Source organism: Somniosus microcephalus, chromosome 1 (genome assembly GCF_052327205.1).
Source record: "Somniosus microcephalus isolate GS21.2 chromosome 1, FLI_Smic_1.0, whole genome shotgun sequence".
Taxonomy (NCBI): Eukaryota; Metazoa; Chordata; class Chondrichthyes; order Squaliformes; family Somniosidae; genus Somniosus; species Somniosus microcephalus.
The window spans coordinates 317,196,613-317,212,425 of NC_140987.1; the positions used below are offsets into that span (position 1 = coordinate 317,196,613).

Below are 15,813 nucleotides of genomic sequence, written 5' to 3' on the forward strand. Positions count from 1 at the left end.
AGGTGCCGGTACGTATATCAGTACATCGAAGCATAGAAACATAGAAGATAGGAACAGGAGTAGGCCATTCGGCCCCTCGAGCCTGCTCCGCCATTCAATGCAATCATGGCTGATCATCCAAACTCAGAACACTGTCCCTGCTTTCTCCCCATATCCCTTGATCCCTTTAGCTTCAAGAAATATATCCAACTCCTTCTTGAATATATTTAATGAATTGGCCTCTACTGCCTTCTGTGGTACACTCTGGGTGAAGAAATTCCTCCTCATCTCTGTCCTAAATGGCTTACTCCTTATCCTTAGACTGTGACCCCTGGTTCTGGACTCCCCGACCATCGGGAACATCCTTCCTGCATCTAGTCTGTCTAGTCCTGTTAGAATTTTATAAGTTTCAATGAGATCCCCTCTCATTCTTCTAAACTCCAGCGAGTACAAGCCCAATTGACCTAATCTCTCCTCATACATCATTCCTGCCATCCCAGGTATCAGCCTGGTGAATCTTCATGCACTCCTTCCATGGCAAGGACAACCTTCCTCAGGTAAGGCGACCAAAACTACACACAATACTCAAGATGTGGTCTCACCAAGGCCCTGTACAACTGCAGCAAGACATCCTTGTTCCTGTACTCAAACCCTCTCGCTAGGAAGGCCAACATACCATTTGCCTTCTTAACTGCCTGCTGCACCTACATGCTTACCTTCAGCGACTGGTGCACAAGGAGGCCCAGGTCTCGTTGCACTTCCCCTTCTCCCAATCTATTGCCATTCAGATAATAATCTGCCTTCTTGTTTTTGACACCAAAGTGGATAAGCTCGCATTTATCCACATTATATTGCAGCCGCCATGCTTCTACCCAATCACCCAACATGTCCAAATCATACTGGAGTTTCTCAGCATCCTCCTCACAGCACACACGCCCACCCAGCTTTGTGTCATCTGCAAACTTGGAGATGTTACATCTAGTTCCCTCGTCCAGATCATTAATTTATATTGTGAATAGCTGGGGTCCAAGGACCGATCCCTGCAGTAACCCACTAGTCATTGCCTGCCACTTGGAAAAAGAGCCGTTTATTCCAACTCTTTGCTTTCTGTCTGCCAACCAGTTTTCTATCCAAGTCAATACCTTGTCCCCAATCCCATGTGCCTTAACTTTACACGCTAGTCTCATATGCGGGACCTTATCAAAAGCCTTTTGAAAGTCCAAATACACCATATCCACTGGTTCTCCCTCATCTATTTTACCATTTACATCCTCAAAAAATTCCAGTAGATTAGTCAAGCATGATTTACCTTTTGTAAATCAATGTTGACTTTGTCCGATCCGGTCACTGTTTTCCAAGTGCTCTGCTATTACATCTTTCATAATGGACTATAGCATTTTCCCCACTACCAATGTTAGGCTTACCGGTCTGTAATTCCCCGTTTTCTCTCTACCACCTTTTTTGAACAGTGGGGTAATATTAGCTACCCGCCAATCCATGGGTACTGTTCCAAAGTCTATCGACTTTTGGAAGAAGACCAGCAATGCATCTGCTATTTCTAGGGCCACTTCCTTAAGTACCCTAGGATGTAGATTATCAGGCCCTGGAGATTTATCGGCCGTCAATCCCGTCAATTTCTCTAACATCATTTCCTTACAAATACTGATTTCTATCAGTTCCTCCCTTTCATCAGACCCTATGTTCCCCGCCATCTCTGGGAGGTTATTTGTGTCCTCCTTTGTGAAGACAGAACCAAAATATGTATTTAATTGGTCTGCCATTTCTTTGTTCCCCATTATAAATTCCCCTGATTCTGACTGCAAGGGATTTACGCATGACTTCACCAATCTTTTTCTCTTCACATATCTATAAAAGCTTTTACAGTCAGTTTTTATGTTCCCTGAAAGCTTACTCTCATACTCTATTTCCCCCCTCTTAATTAATCCCTTTGTCCTCCTTTGTTGAATCCTAAACAGCTCCCAATCCTCAGGTTTACTGCTTTTTCTGGCCAATTTATATGTCCACTCCTTGGAGCGTATGCTATCCATAATTTCCCTTGTTAGCCACGGTTGAGACACCTTTTTTGTTTTATTTTTATGCCAAACTGGGATGAACAAATTCTGTAGTTCATCCATACGATCTTTGAATGTTTGCCATTGCCTATCCACCGTCAACCCTTTGAGTGACATTCCCCAATCAATTCTACACAACTCGCGCCTCATACCATCATAGTTTCCTTTATTTAAATTCAGGACCCTAGTCTCTGAGTCAACTACTTCACTCTCCATCTTACATGAAGAATTCTATCATATTATGATTGCTCCGACCCAAGGGGCCTCGCACAACAAGATTGCTGATTAATCTTTTCTCATTACATAATACCCAGTCCATGATGGCCTGATCTCTAGTTGGTTCCTCAACATATTGGTCCAGGAAACCATCCCATATACACTCCAAGAATTCCTCTTGCACAGTATTGTTACTAATTTGGTTAGCCCAATCTATATGTAGATTAAAGTCACCCATGATAATGCCATCCCCGACCTGCGCATTACTGTTTGGAGGTCTATATACCACTCCCACTAATGTTTTCTGCCCCTTGGTAATAGAAACATAGAAACATAGAAGATAGGAGCAGGAGTAGGCCTTTCGGCCCCTCGAGCCTGCTCCGTCATTCAATGCGATCATGGCTGATCATCCAAATTTAGTACCCGGTCCCTGCTTTCTCCCCATACCCCTTGACCCTTTAGCCTTAAGAAATATATCCAACTCCTTCTTGAATATATTTAATGAATTGGCCTCTACTGCCTTCTGTGGTAGAGAATTCCACAGGTTCACCACTCTCTAGAAGAAATTTCTCCTAACTTCTGTCCTAAATGGCCTACCCCTTATCCTTAGACTGTGACCCCTGCTTCTGGACTCCCCGATCATCGGGAACATCCTTCCTGCATCTAGCCCGTCCAGTCCTGTCAGAATTTTATAAGTTTCAATGCGATCCCCTCTCATTCTTCTAAACGCCAGTGAGTACAAGCCCAATCGAAACAATCTCTCCTCATACACCATCGCAAGTATCAGCCTGGTGAATCTTCACTGAACTCCTTCCATGGCAAGAACTTCCTTCCTCAGATAAGGCAACCAAAACTGCACACAATACTCAAGATGTGGTCTCACCAAGGCCCTGTACATCTGCAGCAAGACATCCTTGTTCCTGTACTCAAACCCTCTCGCTATGAAGGCCAACATACCATTCGCCTTCTTAACTGCCTGCTGCACCTGCATGCTTACCTTCAGCGACTGGTGCACAAGGGCATCCAGGTCTCATTGCACTTCCCCTTCTCCCAATCTATTGCCATTCAGATAATAATCTGCCTTCCTGTTTTTGGCACCAAAGTGGATAACCTCACATTTATCCACGTTATATTGCATCTGCCATGCTTCTGCCCAATTACCCAACATGTCCAAATCATCCTGGAGTTTCTCGGCATCCTCCTCGCAGCACACAAGCCCACCCAGCTTTGTGTCATCTGCAAATTTGGAGATATTACATCTAATTCCCTTGTCTAGATCATTAATATATATTATGAATAGCTGCGGTCCAAGGACCGATCCCTGCGGTCACTGCCTGCCACTCGGAAAAAGACCTGTTTATACCAACTCTTTGCTTTCTGTCTGCCAACCAGTTCTCTATCCAAGTCAATACTTTGCCCCCAATCCCAATGCGGTCTTTGAATGTTTGCCATTGCCTATCCACCGTCAACCCTTTGAGTGACATTCCCCAATCAATCCTACCCAACTCACGCCTCAGACCATCATAATTTCCTTTATTTAAATTCAGGACCCTAGTCTCTGAGTCAATGGCTTCATTCTCCAACTTAATGAAGAATTCAATCATATTATGATCGCTCCGACCCAAGGGGCCTCGTACAACAAGATTGCTAATTAATCCTTTCTCGTTACATAATACCCAGTCTAAGATGGCCTGATTTCTGGTTGTTCCTTGACATATTGGTGCAGGAAACCATCCCGTAAACACTCCAGGAATTCCTCCTCCACAGTATTGTTACAAATTTGGTTAGCACAGTCTATATGTAGATTAAGGTCACCCATGATGACTGCTGTGCCCTTATTGTACGCTTCTCTAATTTCCCTTTTAATGCTATCCCCAACCTCCGCATTACTATTTGGAGGTCTATATACCACTCCCACTAACGTTTTCTGCCCCTTGGTATTTCTCAATTCTACCTATACAGATTCCACATCATCAGAGCTAATATCCTTCCTTACAATTGTGTTAATCCCTTCTTTAACCAGCAATGCTACCCCACCTCCCTTTCCTTTTTGCCTATCTTTCCTGAATATTGAATACCCCTGGGTGTTGAGTTCCCAGTCTTGGCCACCCTGGAGCCATGTTTCCGTAATCCCAATCAAATCATATTCGTTTACCTCTATTTGCGCAGCTAATTCATCCACCTTATTACGAATGCTCCTCGCATTAAGACATAAAGCCTTCAGGCTTGTTTTTTTAACACTCTTAGACCTATTAGAATTATTATTTACTGTGGCCATGTTTGATTTAAACCGTTGATTTCTCTGACTGACACTTTTGTTTTTCTCCTTCCTATCTTTTGCTTTTATCCTTGTTTCCCTTTCCTCTGTCTCCCCGCTCAGGTTCCCAAACCCCTGCCATTTTAGTTTAAACCCTCCCCCAGAGCACTTGCAAACACTCCCCCCGAGGACATCAGTCCCGGCCCTGCCCAGGTACAAACCATCCGTTTTGTAATGGTCCCACCTCCCCCAGAACCGGTTCCAATGTCCCAGGAATTTGAATCCCTCCCCCTTGCACCATTCCTCTAGCCACGTATTCATCTGAAATATCATCTGAAACTCCCTGTATTCAGCTTTTAGGACCTCATCCCGGTTTTTACCTATATCGTTTGTACCTATATGCACCACGACAATTAGCTGTTCACCCTCCCTTTCCAAAATGTTCTGCAGCCGCTCTGAGACATCCTTGACCCCTGCACCAGCGAGGCAACCCCCCCTCCTGGAGTCTCGTTTGCGGCCGCAGAAATGCCTATCTATTCCCCTTACAATAGAATCCCCTATCACTATAGCTCTCCCACTCTTTTTCCTCCAGTCCTATGCAGCAGAACCACCCCTGGTGCCAGGAAGTTGGCTGCTGCTGCCTTCCCCTGGTAAGCCATCCCCCTCATCAGTATCCAAAGTGGTATACAGGAAACTTTCTGATATCCGGCACTGATGGGACCGAGCTGGTGCCATAACATCAAAAGTGCCGGACATACCAGAGTTAATTTTTAAACATACGGAACTGAGAAGCTCCGTGTGAATCAACAAACCCTGTTGCATGGCAACAGCTTCAAAACAGTCGGCTGCAGCTGCAAGCATCTGTAGCTGAAGCTGTTGCTATAGCTAAAGACCTTGCAGTGCTTGACTGGGAAAAAAAAAGCAACGAGAACTAAAAAAACATATAGATAACAGCTCCTGATTTTTGCCGTTAGATCGAGTATTCCGGACATATAACCTCCGGATAAACCAAAGTTTCCTGTATCTGTTTGAGAGGGGGATGGCCACAGGGGACTCCTGCACTACCTGCCTGCGCCTACTACTCTGCCTGTTGGTCACCCTTTCCCTTTCTGCCTGTGCAACCTTTGCCTGCGGTGTGACCAACTGCTTAAACGTGATATCCATGACATCCTCAGCATTGCGAATGGTCCAGTCTGTATCCTATCGCAGCTCCGGTGCCGCAATGCGGTCAGCCAGTAGCTGCAGCTGGATACACTTCCTACACACATGGTTGTCAGGGACACAGGAAGTGTCCCTGAGTTCCCACATAGCACAGGAGGAGCAGACCACAGGGCCAAGCTCTCCTGTCATGACTTACCCATTAATTGATTCAAAATAAATTAAATCAAATCAATCCCACCAATTACACTACAGTTAAATGATATATTTAATGGCCCTGGTTTACAGACAGTCCCCGCTATGCCATGGAGAGCTTAGAAACTATAAACCACAGAGTTTAAGTTTAAAAAAGAGATAAATACTCACCACCAATCACTCACCTGCTTTCTGGTGATGTCACACTTCGATTACTTTTTACTTCTCTGCCTCCCTCTGAGCTTGGAGATTGCTAAGCCTACCTGGTCTCTGCCACCTCTTTTAAACCTCGCCGCCATCACCTCATTCCTTGCAGGTCTGCCGGCACCGCCGCTCTGAGGCCTACCTGGTCTCTGCCACCTCTTTTAAACCTCGCCGCCGCCTCGTTCCTCACAGGTCTGCCGCCGCTGCAGGTGCTGGTATGGGTATTGGTACAGATGCTGGTAAATGTATTGGTCCAAATGCTGGCACAAGTATCGGTACAGATGCTGGCACAGGTATCGGTACAGGTGTTGGTACATCGCTACAGGTGCTGATACAGGTATCAATACAGATGCTGGTACACGTATTGGTACAGGTGCTGGTACAGGTATCAGTGCAGATGCTGGTACAGGTATCATTACATACAAGTGATGCTATAATTATCATTACAGGTGCTGTTACAGGTATGGGTACATGTGGCAGCACGGTGGCATAGTGGTTAGCACTGTTGCCTCACAGCACCAGGGACCCGGGTTCGAATCTGGCCTCGGGTGACTGTCTGTGTGGAGTTTGCACATTCTCCCCGTGTTTGCGTGGGTTTCCTCCGGGTGCTCCGGTTTCCTCCCACAGTCCAAAGATGTGCGGGTTAGGTTGATTGGCTATGCTAAATTGACCCTTAGTGTTAGGGGGATTAAATACGTGGGGTTACGGGGATAGAGTGGGATATGTGTTGGTGTAGGGGTTACGGGGATCGGGTGGGATATGTGTCGGTGCAGGCTCGATGGGCCGAAATGGCCTCTATCTGCACTGTGGGGTTTCTGTGGTTTTCTGTGGTAGATGCTGGTACATGTCTCAGTGCAGGTGATTGGACAGTTATCAGTACAGGTGCTGGTACAGGTATCGGTGCAGGTGCTAGTACACTTATCGGTACTGATGCTGTTACTGGTATAAGTACAGATGCTGGTATAGCTATCGGTATAGGTGCTGGTACTGGTATCAGAACAGAGGCTGGTACATGTATTGGTACAGATGCTGGTACAGGTATCAGTACAGGTGCTGATACAGGTATCAGTACAGGTGCTGGTGCAGATATCGGTACAGATGCTGGTACATGTATCAGTACAGATGCTGGTGCAGGTACCAGTAGAGGTGCTGGAAGGAGGTATTGGTACAGAAACTGGTACAGGTATCGGTACAGATGCTGGTACAGGTATCGGTACAGATGCTGTTACAGCTATTGGTACAGATGCTGGTACAGGTATTGGTGCAGATGCTGGCACAGGTATCGGTCCAGATGCTGGTACAGGTATTGGTACAGGTGTTGGTACTTCAGTACAGGTGCTGATACAGGTATCGGTACAGATGTTGGTACAGCTATCTGTACAGATGCTGGTACAGGTATCAGTACAGGTGCTGGTACAGCTTTCAGTACAGCTGATGTTACAGCTGTCAGTACAGGTGCTGGTAAAAGTATCAGTGCAGATGCTGGAACCGATATTGGTACAGGTGCTGGTGCAGGTATCAATACAGTTGCTGGTAAAAGTATTGGTACAGATGCTGGTGCAGGTACCAGTACAGGTACTGGTACAGGTATCATTACAGGTGCTGGTACAGGTATCGGTGCAGATGCTGGTATAGGTATCGGTATGGATACTGTTACAGGTATCAGTGCAGATGCTGGTACAGGTATCAGTACCAATGCTGGTACATGCAATGGTATAGATGCTGGGAGAGGTATTGGTACAAGTGCTGGTACAGGTATCAGTACAGATGCTGGTACAGGTATTGGTACAGTTGCTGGTACAGATATCGGTACAGATGCTGTTCCAGGGATAAGTGCAGATGCTGGTACATGTATCTGTACAGGTGCTGGTACAGCTATCGGTACAGATGCTGGTACAGCTATTGGTACAGGTGCTGATACAGCTATCGGTACAGGTGCCGGTACAGGTATCAGTACAGGTGCTGGTACAGCTATCAGTACAGTTGCTGTTACAGGTATCGGTACAGGTACCGGTACAGGGATGGGTACAGATGCTGGTACAGGTACCATTACAGGTGCCGGTACAGATATCAGTACAGTTGCTGGTATAGGTATTGTTACAGATGCTGGTACAGTTATCAGTACAGATGGTGGTACATGTATCGCTCCAGCTGTTGGTACATTGGGACAGGTGCTGACACAGGTATTGGTAAAGATGCTGGTACAGGTATCGCTACAGATGCTGGTAAAGGCATCAGTACAGGTGCTGGTACAGGTATCAATACAGATGCTGGTACAGGTAACATTACAGGTGCTGGTACAGGTATCAGTACAAGCGCTGGTACAGGTATTGGTACAGGTGCTGATACAGGTATCGGTACAGGTGCTGGTACAGGTATCGTTGCAGGTGCTGCTACAGGTATCAGTACAGGTGCTGTTACAGGTATGGCTACAGCTGCTGGTACAAGTATTGGTACAGGCACTGGTACAGGTATCCATACAAATGCTGGTACAACTATCAGTACAGATGCTGCTACAGGTATCAGTAAAGAGGCTGGTACATGTATCAGTACAGATGCTGGTACAGGTATCGCTACAGGTGCTGATACAGGTATCGGTACAGATGCTTGTAAATGTATCAGTACAGATGCTGTTACAGGTATCAGTACATGTGCTGTTACAGGTATCAATACAGCTGATGGTACAGGTATCGGTACAGGTGCTGGTAAATGTATCAGTGCAGATGCTGGTATAGGTGCCAGTACGGATACTGTTACAGTTATCAATACAGATGCTGGTACAGGTATTGGTACAGGTGCTGGTTCAGGTGTCGGTGCAAATGCTGGTAAAGGTATCAGCGCATATGCTGGTACAGGTATCGGGACTGATGCTGACACAGGTATCAGTACAGGCGCTGGTACAGGTATCAGTACAGGTGCTGGTACAGGTATCAGTACAGGTGCTGGTACAGGTTTCGGTACAGGTGCTCTTACAGTTAACAGTGCAGATGCTGATACAGGTATCGGTACAGGTGCAGGTGCAGGGATTGGTACAGGTCCTGGAACAAGTATCGGTACAGGTGCTGGTACAGGTATCAGTACAGGAGCTGGTACAGTTATCGGTACAGGTGGTGGTACATTTATCGGTACAGGTGCTGGTACAGGTATCGGTACAGATGATGTTACAGATATCAGTAAAGATGCTGGTAGAGGTATCAGTACAGATTCTGGTAAAGCCTTCGTTACAGGGGCTCGTACAGGAATCAGTAAAGTTGCTGTTACAAGTATCAGTACAGGTGCTGGTACAGGTATCAGTACAGGTGATGGTACAGTTATCGGTACAGGTACTGGTTCAGGTGTCAGTGCAAATGCTGGTAAAGATATCAGCACAGACGCTGGTACAGGTATCAGTACTGATGCTCTTACAGTTAACAGTGCAGATGCTGATACAGGTATCAGTACAGGTGCAGGTGCAGGGATCGGTACAGGTCCTGGAACAAGTATCGGTCCAGGTGCTGGTACAGGTATCGGTACAGGTGGTGGTACAGGTATCGGTACAGATGCTGGTGCAGGTATTGGTACAGATGCTGGTGCAGGTATTGGTACAAGTGATGGTACAGATATCAGTACACATGCTGGTAGAGGTATCAGTTCAGATTCCGGTAAAGGTTTCAGTACAGGGGCTCGTACAGGAATCAGTACAGTTGCTGTTACAGGTATCGATACAGATGCCAGTACAGGTGTCACTAGAGATGCTGGTACAGGTATCAGTACAGGTGCTGGTACAGGTGATAGTACAGTTATCTGTACAGGTACTGGTACCGGTATCAGTGGAAATGGTGGTACAAGTATCAGTACAGATGCTGGTACAGGTATCAGTGCAGGTGCTCTTACAGGTATAGGTACAGATGCTGGTACAAGTATTGGTACAGGTATCGGTACAGGTGATGGTACAGATATCGGTACAGGTGATGCTACAGGTATCGGTACAGATGCTGGTACAGCTATCAGTACAGATGCTGGTACAGGTATCAGTACAGATGCTGGTACATGTATTGGTACAGACACTGTTACAGGTATCGGTACAGATGCTGCTACAGGTATCAGTACAGATGCTGCTACAGGTATCAGTGCAGGTGCTCTTACAGGTATAGGTACAGATGCTGTACAGTCATCGGTGCAGATGCTGGTACAAGTATCGGTACAAATGCTGGTACAGGTATCGGTACAAGTGCTGATACAGGTATCTGTACAGATGCTGGGGCAGGTTTCGATACAAGTGCTGGTACAGGTATCGGTACAGGTGCTGGTACAGGTATTGGTACAGGTGCTGGTACAGGTATTCTTACATGTGCTGGTACAGGTACCAGTACATTTGCTGGTACAGGTATCGGTACAGATGCTGTTACAGGTTTCGGTACAGATGCTGGTACAGATATCGGTACAAGTGTGGTACAGGTGCAGGTACAGGTGCTGCTACAGGTACCAGTGCAGGTGTTTTAACAGTTATCGATACAGGTGGTGTTACAGCTTTTGGTCAATGTGCTGGTACAGGTATCAGTACTTGTGCTGGTACATGTATCGGTACAGCTGCTGGTACAGGTATCAGTGCAAGTGCTGGTATAGGTATCAGTACAGTTGCTGTTACAGGTATCAGTACAGATGCTGGTACAGGTATCAGTACAGGTGCTGGTACAGTAATCGATACAGGTGCTCATACAGGTATTGGTACAGATGCTGGTACATGAATCTGTTAAGGAGCTGGTACAGGTATCAGTACAGATGCTGGTACAGGTATCAGTACAGATGCTGGCACAGGTATCGATATATGTGTTCGTACAGGTATTGGTACTGATGCCGATTCAGCTATCGGTACATGGGCTGGTTCAGGTATAGGTACAGGTGCTGGTACAGTTATTGATACAGGTGTTCGTACAGGCATCAATACAGTTGCTGGTACAGGTATCGGTACAGGTGCTGGTACAGGTATCGGTGCAGGTGCTGGTACAGGTATAGGTACAGGTGCTGGTACAGGTATCGATACAGGTGTTCTTACAGGTATCGGTACAGATGCTGGTACAGGTATCGGTACAGATGCTGGTACAGATATCAGTATAGGTTCGGTATTTTGTTTCCAGGGAACATCTGGAATCCTTGTTTAATCTTGAGCCTTATTTCAATCAAATCTTTCAGTGGTTTAAATTCTTGTGTTGCAGAGTCCAGGATCTACAAACTCTTGCAGCCAATGGGAGTAATTTTTTGTTCCATTAATGCCAAGTTCCAAACCTTGGATTGGATGCACATTGCACCAGAGCTAGAACCTGCTCTGTTTGCCACATCACTAAAATCTTGATTTACTCAGTTAATGTCACCTTAGCAAATTGGATCATGTGTGATGGAATACTCTCCACTTGCCTGGATGTGTGCAGCTCCAACAGCACTCAAGATACTCGACACCATCCAGGACAAAGCAGCCCGCTTGATTGGCACCCCATCCACCACCTTAAACATTCACTCCCTCCACCACCTGTGTACTGTGGCTGCAGTGTGTACCATCTACAAGGTGCACTGCAGCAAATCACAAAGGCTTCTTCAACAGCACCTCCCAAACCCACAACTTAAACCATCTAGAAGGACAAGGGCAGCAAGCGTTTGGGAACACCACCACCCCCAAGTTTCCCATCAAGTCACACACCATTCCGACTTGGAAATATATCGCCGATCCTTCATCGTCACTGGGTCAAAATCCTGGAACTCCCTCCCTAACAGCACGGTGGGAGCTCCTTCACCACACGGACTGCAGCGGTTCAAGAAGGTGGATCACCACCACCTTCTCAAGGGCAATTAGGGATGAGCAATAAATGCTGGCCTTGCAATGCCCATATCGAGAATTATATGTTTTAAATTAACAACGATTAAAATCAATCTGGGATTTGATCCTTAATAAAGAATTGGATTGGGATCGATTCTCACACTGTTGACTGGATTGGGATCAATCCTCACACTGTTGAATGGATTGGGATCGATTCTCACTCTATTGACTGGATTGGGATTGATTCTCACTCTGTTGACTGGATTGGGATCGATTCTCACTCTGTTGACTGGATTGGGATCGATTCGCAGTCTATTGACTGGATTGGGATCGATTCTCACTCTGTTGACTGGATTGGGATCGATTCACAGTCTATTCACTGGATTGGGATTGATTCGCAATCTATTGACTGGATTGGGATCGATTCTCACTCTGTTGCCTGGAATGGGATCGATTCTCACTCCGTTGACTGGATTGGGATCGATTCTCAGTTTATTGACTGGATTTGGATCAATTCTCACTCTATTAACTGTATTGGGATCGATTCTCACGCTTTTGACTGGATTGGGATTGATTCTCACTCTATTGATGGGATTGGGATCGATTCTCACTCTATTTACTGGATTGGGATTGATTCTCACTCTGTTGACTGGAATGGGATCGATTCTCACTCTGTTGATTGGATTGGGATCGATTCGCAGTCTATTGACTGGATTGGGATTGATTCTCACTCTGTTGACTGGATTGGGATCGATTCACAGTCTATTCACTGGATTGGGATTGATTCGCAATCTATTGACTGGATTGGGATCGATTCTCACTCTGTTGCCTGGAATGGGATCGATTCTCACTCTGTTGACTGGATTGGGGTCGATTTTCAGTTTATTGACTGGATTTGGATCAATTCTCACTCTATTAACTGTATTGGGATCGATTCTCACGCTTTTGACTGGATTGGGATCGATTCTGACTCTGTTGACTGGATTGGGATTGATTTTCACTCTGTTGACTGGATTGGGATCGATTCTCACTCTGTTGACTGGATTGGGATTGATTCTCACTCTAATGACTGGATTGGGATCAATTCTCACTCTGTTGACTGGATTGGGATCGATTCTCACTCTTTTCAATGGATTGGGATCGATTCTCACTCCGTTGACTGGATTGGGATCGATTCTCACTCCGTTGACTGGATTGGGATTGATTCACAATCTATTGACTGGATTGGGATCGATTCTCACTCTATTGACTGGATTGGGATCGATCTCACTCTGTTGACTGGATTGGGATCGATTCTCACTCTGTTGACTGGATTGGGATCGATTCTCACTCTGTTGACTGGATTGGGATTGATTCTCACTCTAATGACTGGATTGGGATCAATTCTCACTCTAATGACTGGATTGGGATCGATTCTCACTCTGTTGACTGGATTGGGATCAATTCTCAGTCCGTTGACTGGATTGGGATTGATTCGCAGTCTATTGACTGGATTGGGATTGATTCGCAGTCTATTGACTTGATTGGGATCGATTCACAGCCTATTGACTGGATTGGGATCGATTCTCAGTCTATTGACTGGATTGGAATCGATTATCACTCTTTTGACTGGATTGGGATCGATTCTCACTCTGTTGACTGGATTGGGATCGATTCTCACTCTTTTCAATGGATTGGGATCGATCCTCACTCCGTTGACTGGATTGGGATTGATTCGCAGTCTATTGACTGGATTGGGATCGATTCGCAGTCTATTGACTGAATTGCGGTCGATTCTCAGTCTATTGACTGGATTGGAATCGATTCTCACTCTTTTGACTGGATTGGGATCGATTCTCACTCTATTAACTGTATTGGGATCGATTCTCACTCTGTTGACTGGATTGGGATCGATTCTCATTCTATTTTCCTCACATTTTATTCATCATCAAGACCACTTACTTTCACCTCTACAACACTGCTTTCCTCTGTTCCCACACCTCAACCCTGCCATCACTGAAACCCTTACATGCCTTTGCTTAGAGTTCAGCCACTCCCTATCCGTTCCCATACTTTTCTTCTTAACTCACAACCCTGAAGTGAACCTAAAATGGTTCCTATTCAAGCCAATCCAGAATCTCATTAGCATAGAGTCTGCACTGGGCCTGGGAGTAAACTTCCTATCACAGGTTCTTGCTGAATGGTCTTTATTGGACTGAATCCTGAGGGCAATTCTATTGAAGTGTGATTGAGTTTTAACATGGTTCTCATTCTCCAAAATTTTGCATTAGATCTGCTGTTGAATTTTCGGAATTGAATATGATCTAACTCTCACTAACAGCAGATCAAAACGCAGAAGGACAATCAGCAATGAGGAAATGTCTTTGGCCCACCAAAGTTCAAATCCCATCTCTAATTGTATTTGATTTACCCCAGTGTTCCTGCCCCAAATCTTCCATTCAATTTAATGTATTAATGCTGCCTGTAAAAGCTGATACCGTTCCCTCTATAATAAATCCTGCACTGCATATGCTGTCAATGTCATTCTACCATATCATGGTTATAATACACCAGATCCTGCATTGGCTCTGGCACAGTATTTTGTGCTCTGCTTATGATACAGGACTCACTCAACCAAGTATTGTGTTAGATTGGTTCAAGGTCAGTCCATGATGAATCCTGGTTTGATCTCGTTCAAAGCTCACTCTATGTTTTCTGGACTAGATCTCAATCTGCTGATTCTTCACATTGCAGCAAATTGTGCTTTACATTCAGTCCTACTCACCGCAGACCAGGTTCTGGATTGAATCTCACCATTATTTCATCCTACCCAACCTTGAATTACAGCCACAATAAAAATACAGTGTGACAAAAAAATATCAATCTTTGGATGCAAAACACAGCAAATTCATGATAAATAAATCTCAAATTCATTATTGAAAGAAAAAAAAGGACAGCATTTCTATAGCACCTTTCATGACTTCAGGATGCCCCAAGCACTTTGCAGCCAATGAAGTACATTTGAAGTGTAGTCACTGTTGTAATGCAGGAAACACTGCAGCCAATCTGCACACAGTAAGCTCCCACAAACAGCAATGTGATAATGACCAGATAATCTGTTTTAATGATGTCGGTTGAGGGATAAATATTGTCCAGGGCACCGGAGAGAACACCTCAGCTCTTCTTTGAAATAGTGCCATGGCATCTTTTACACCCACCTGAGAGTACAGACGGGGCCTTGGTTTAACTTTTCATAGGAAAGACGGCACCTCCGACAGTGCAGCACTCCCTCAGTACTGCACTGGATTTAGTGCTCAAGATTTTAGATTGAAGAGATAAGTAATATCTCACTAAGTGAAGTAGGTTGGCCATCTTCATTTGCAGATGGCATACCCAGTATTCCAGTCTCGAATGCCCAAACATCTACCAACCAAGTCCAATCGTGCCATTCCACCTCTATACAACTCATGACCATATCTGGTCCACACTGGATCTAACTTTAACCATTTTGTTCACAATATTATAATAAAAGACTTTGCTTGAACTCACCATGTTAACTTCAGAGATCATGTCTATGCTGGCGATGTGAATACTCATCCCCACAGTGACTGGAGACCCTGGTGGAAGAAAGGGAATGTTAAGAGTGTGTTTAATCGGGTCCATTTTCCGCATTGTAACCCCTCCATAAACATTCACAGAAGAGATGCTCTCTTTCAATGACTTGCACTCTAAAGATGGGCACCTGCTTTAAACTGTACAAACGATGAGGCTGTGCCCAACCAGCTCCCAGCTTAGAGAACAATTCAATAAAATAAAACTACCAGAAACCCCACCCAAACAAAACAAATTAGTGCAAGATGCAAAATTACACTCAGAGTATTAAGGATAAGATTAGTACAATAAAGGAAAGAAAAATACTCATGACAAAGGACAACCAGAGATTCTAGTGACATAGATGGAGC

General features: G+C 45.2%; 1 protein-coding gene across 1 annotated transcript in view; it reads right to left on the reverse strand.

The window, feature by feature from the left end:
• The window catches only part of LOC147124871 (gamma-aminobutyric acid receptor subunit beta-4-like), a 559,637-nt gene that overhangs the window by 542,051 nt on the left and 1,773 nt on the right, over positions 1 to 15,813 (reverse strand). The window contains exon 3 of the mRNA XM_085986885.1: positions 15,401 to 15,468. Coding sequence (XP_085843011.1) covers positions 15,401 to 15,468 — 68 coding nt within the window. The remainder of the gene's footprint in view (positions 1 to 15,400; positions 15,469 to 15,813) is intronic.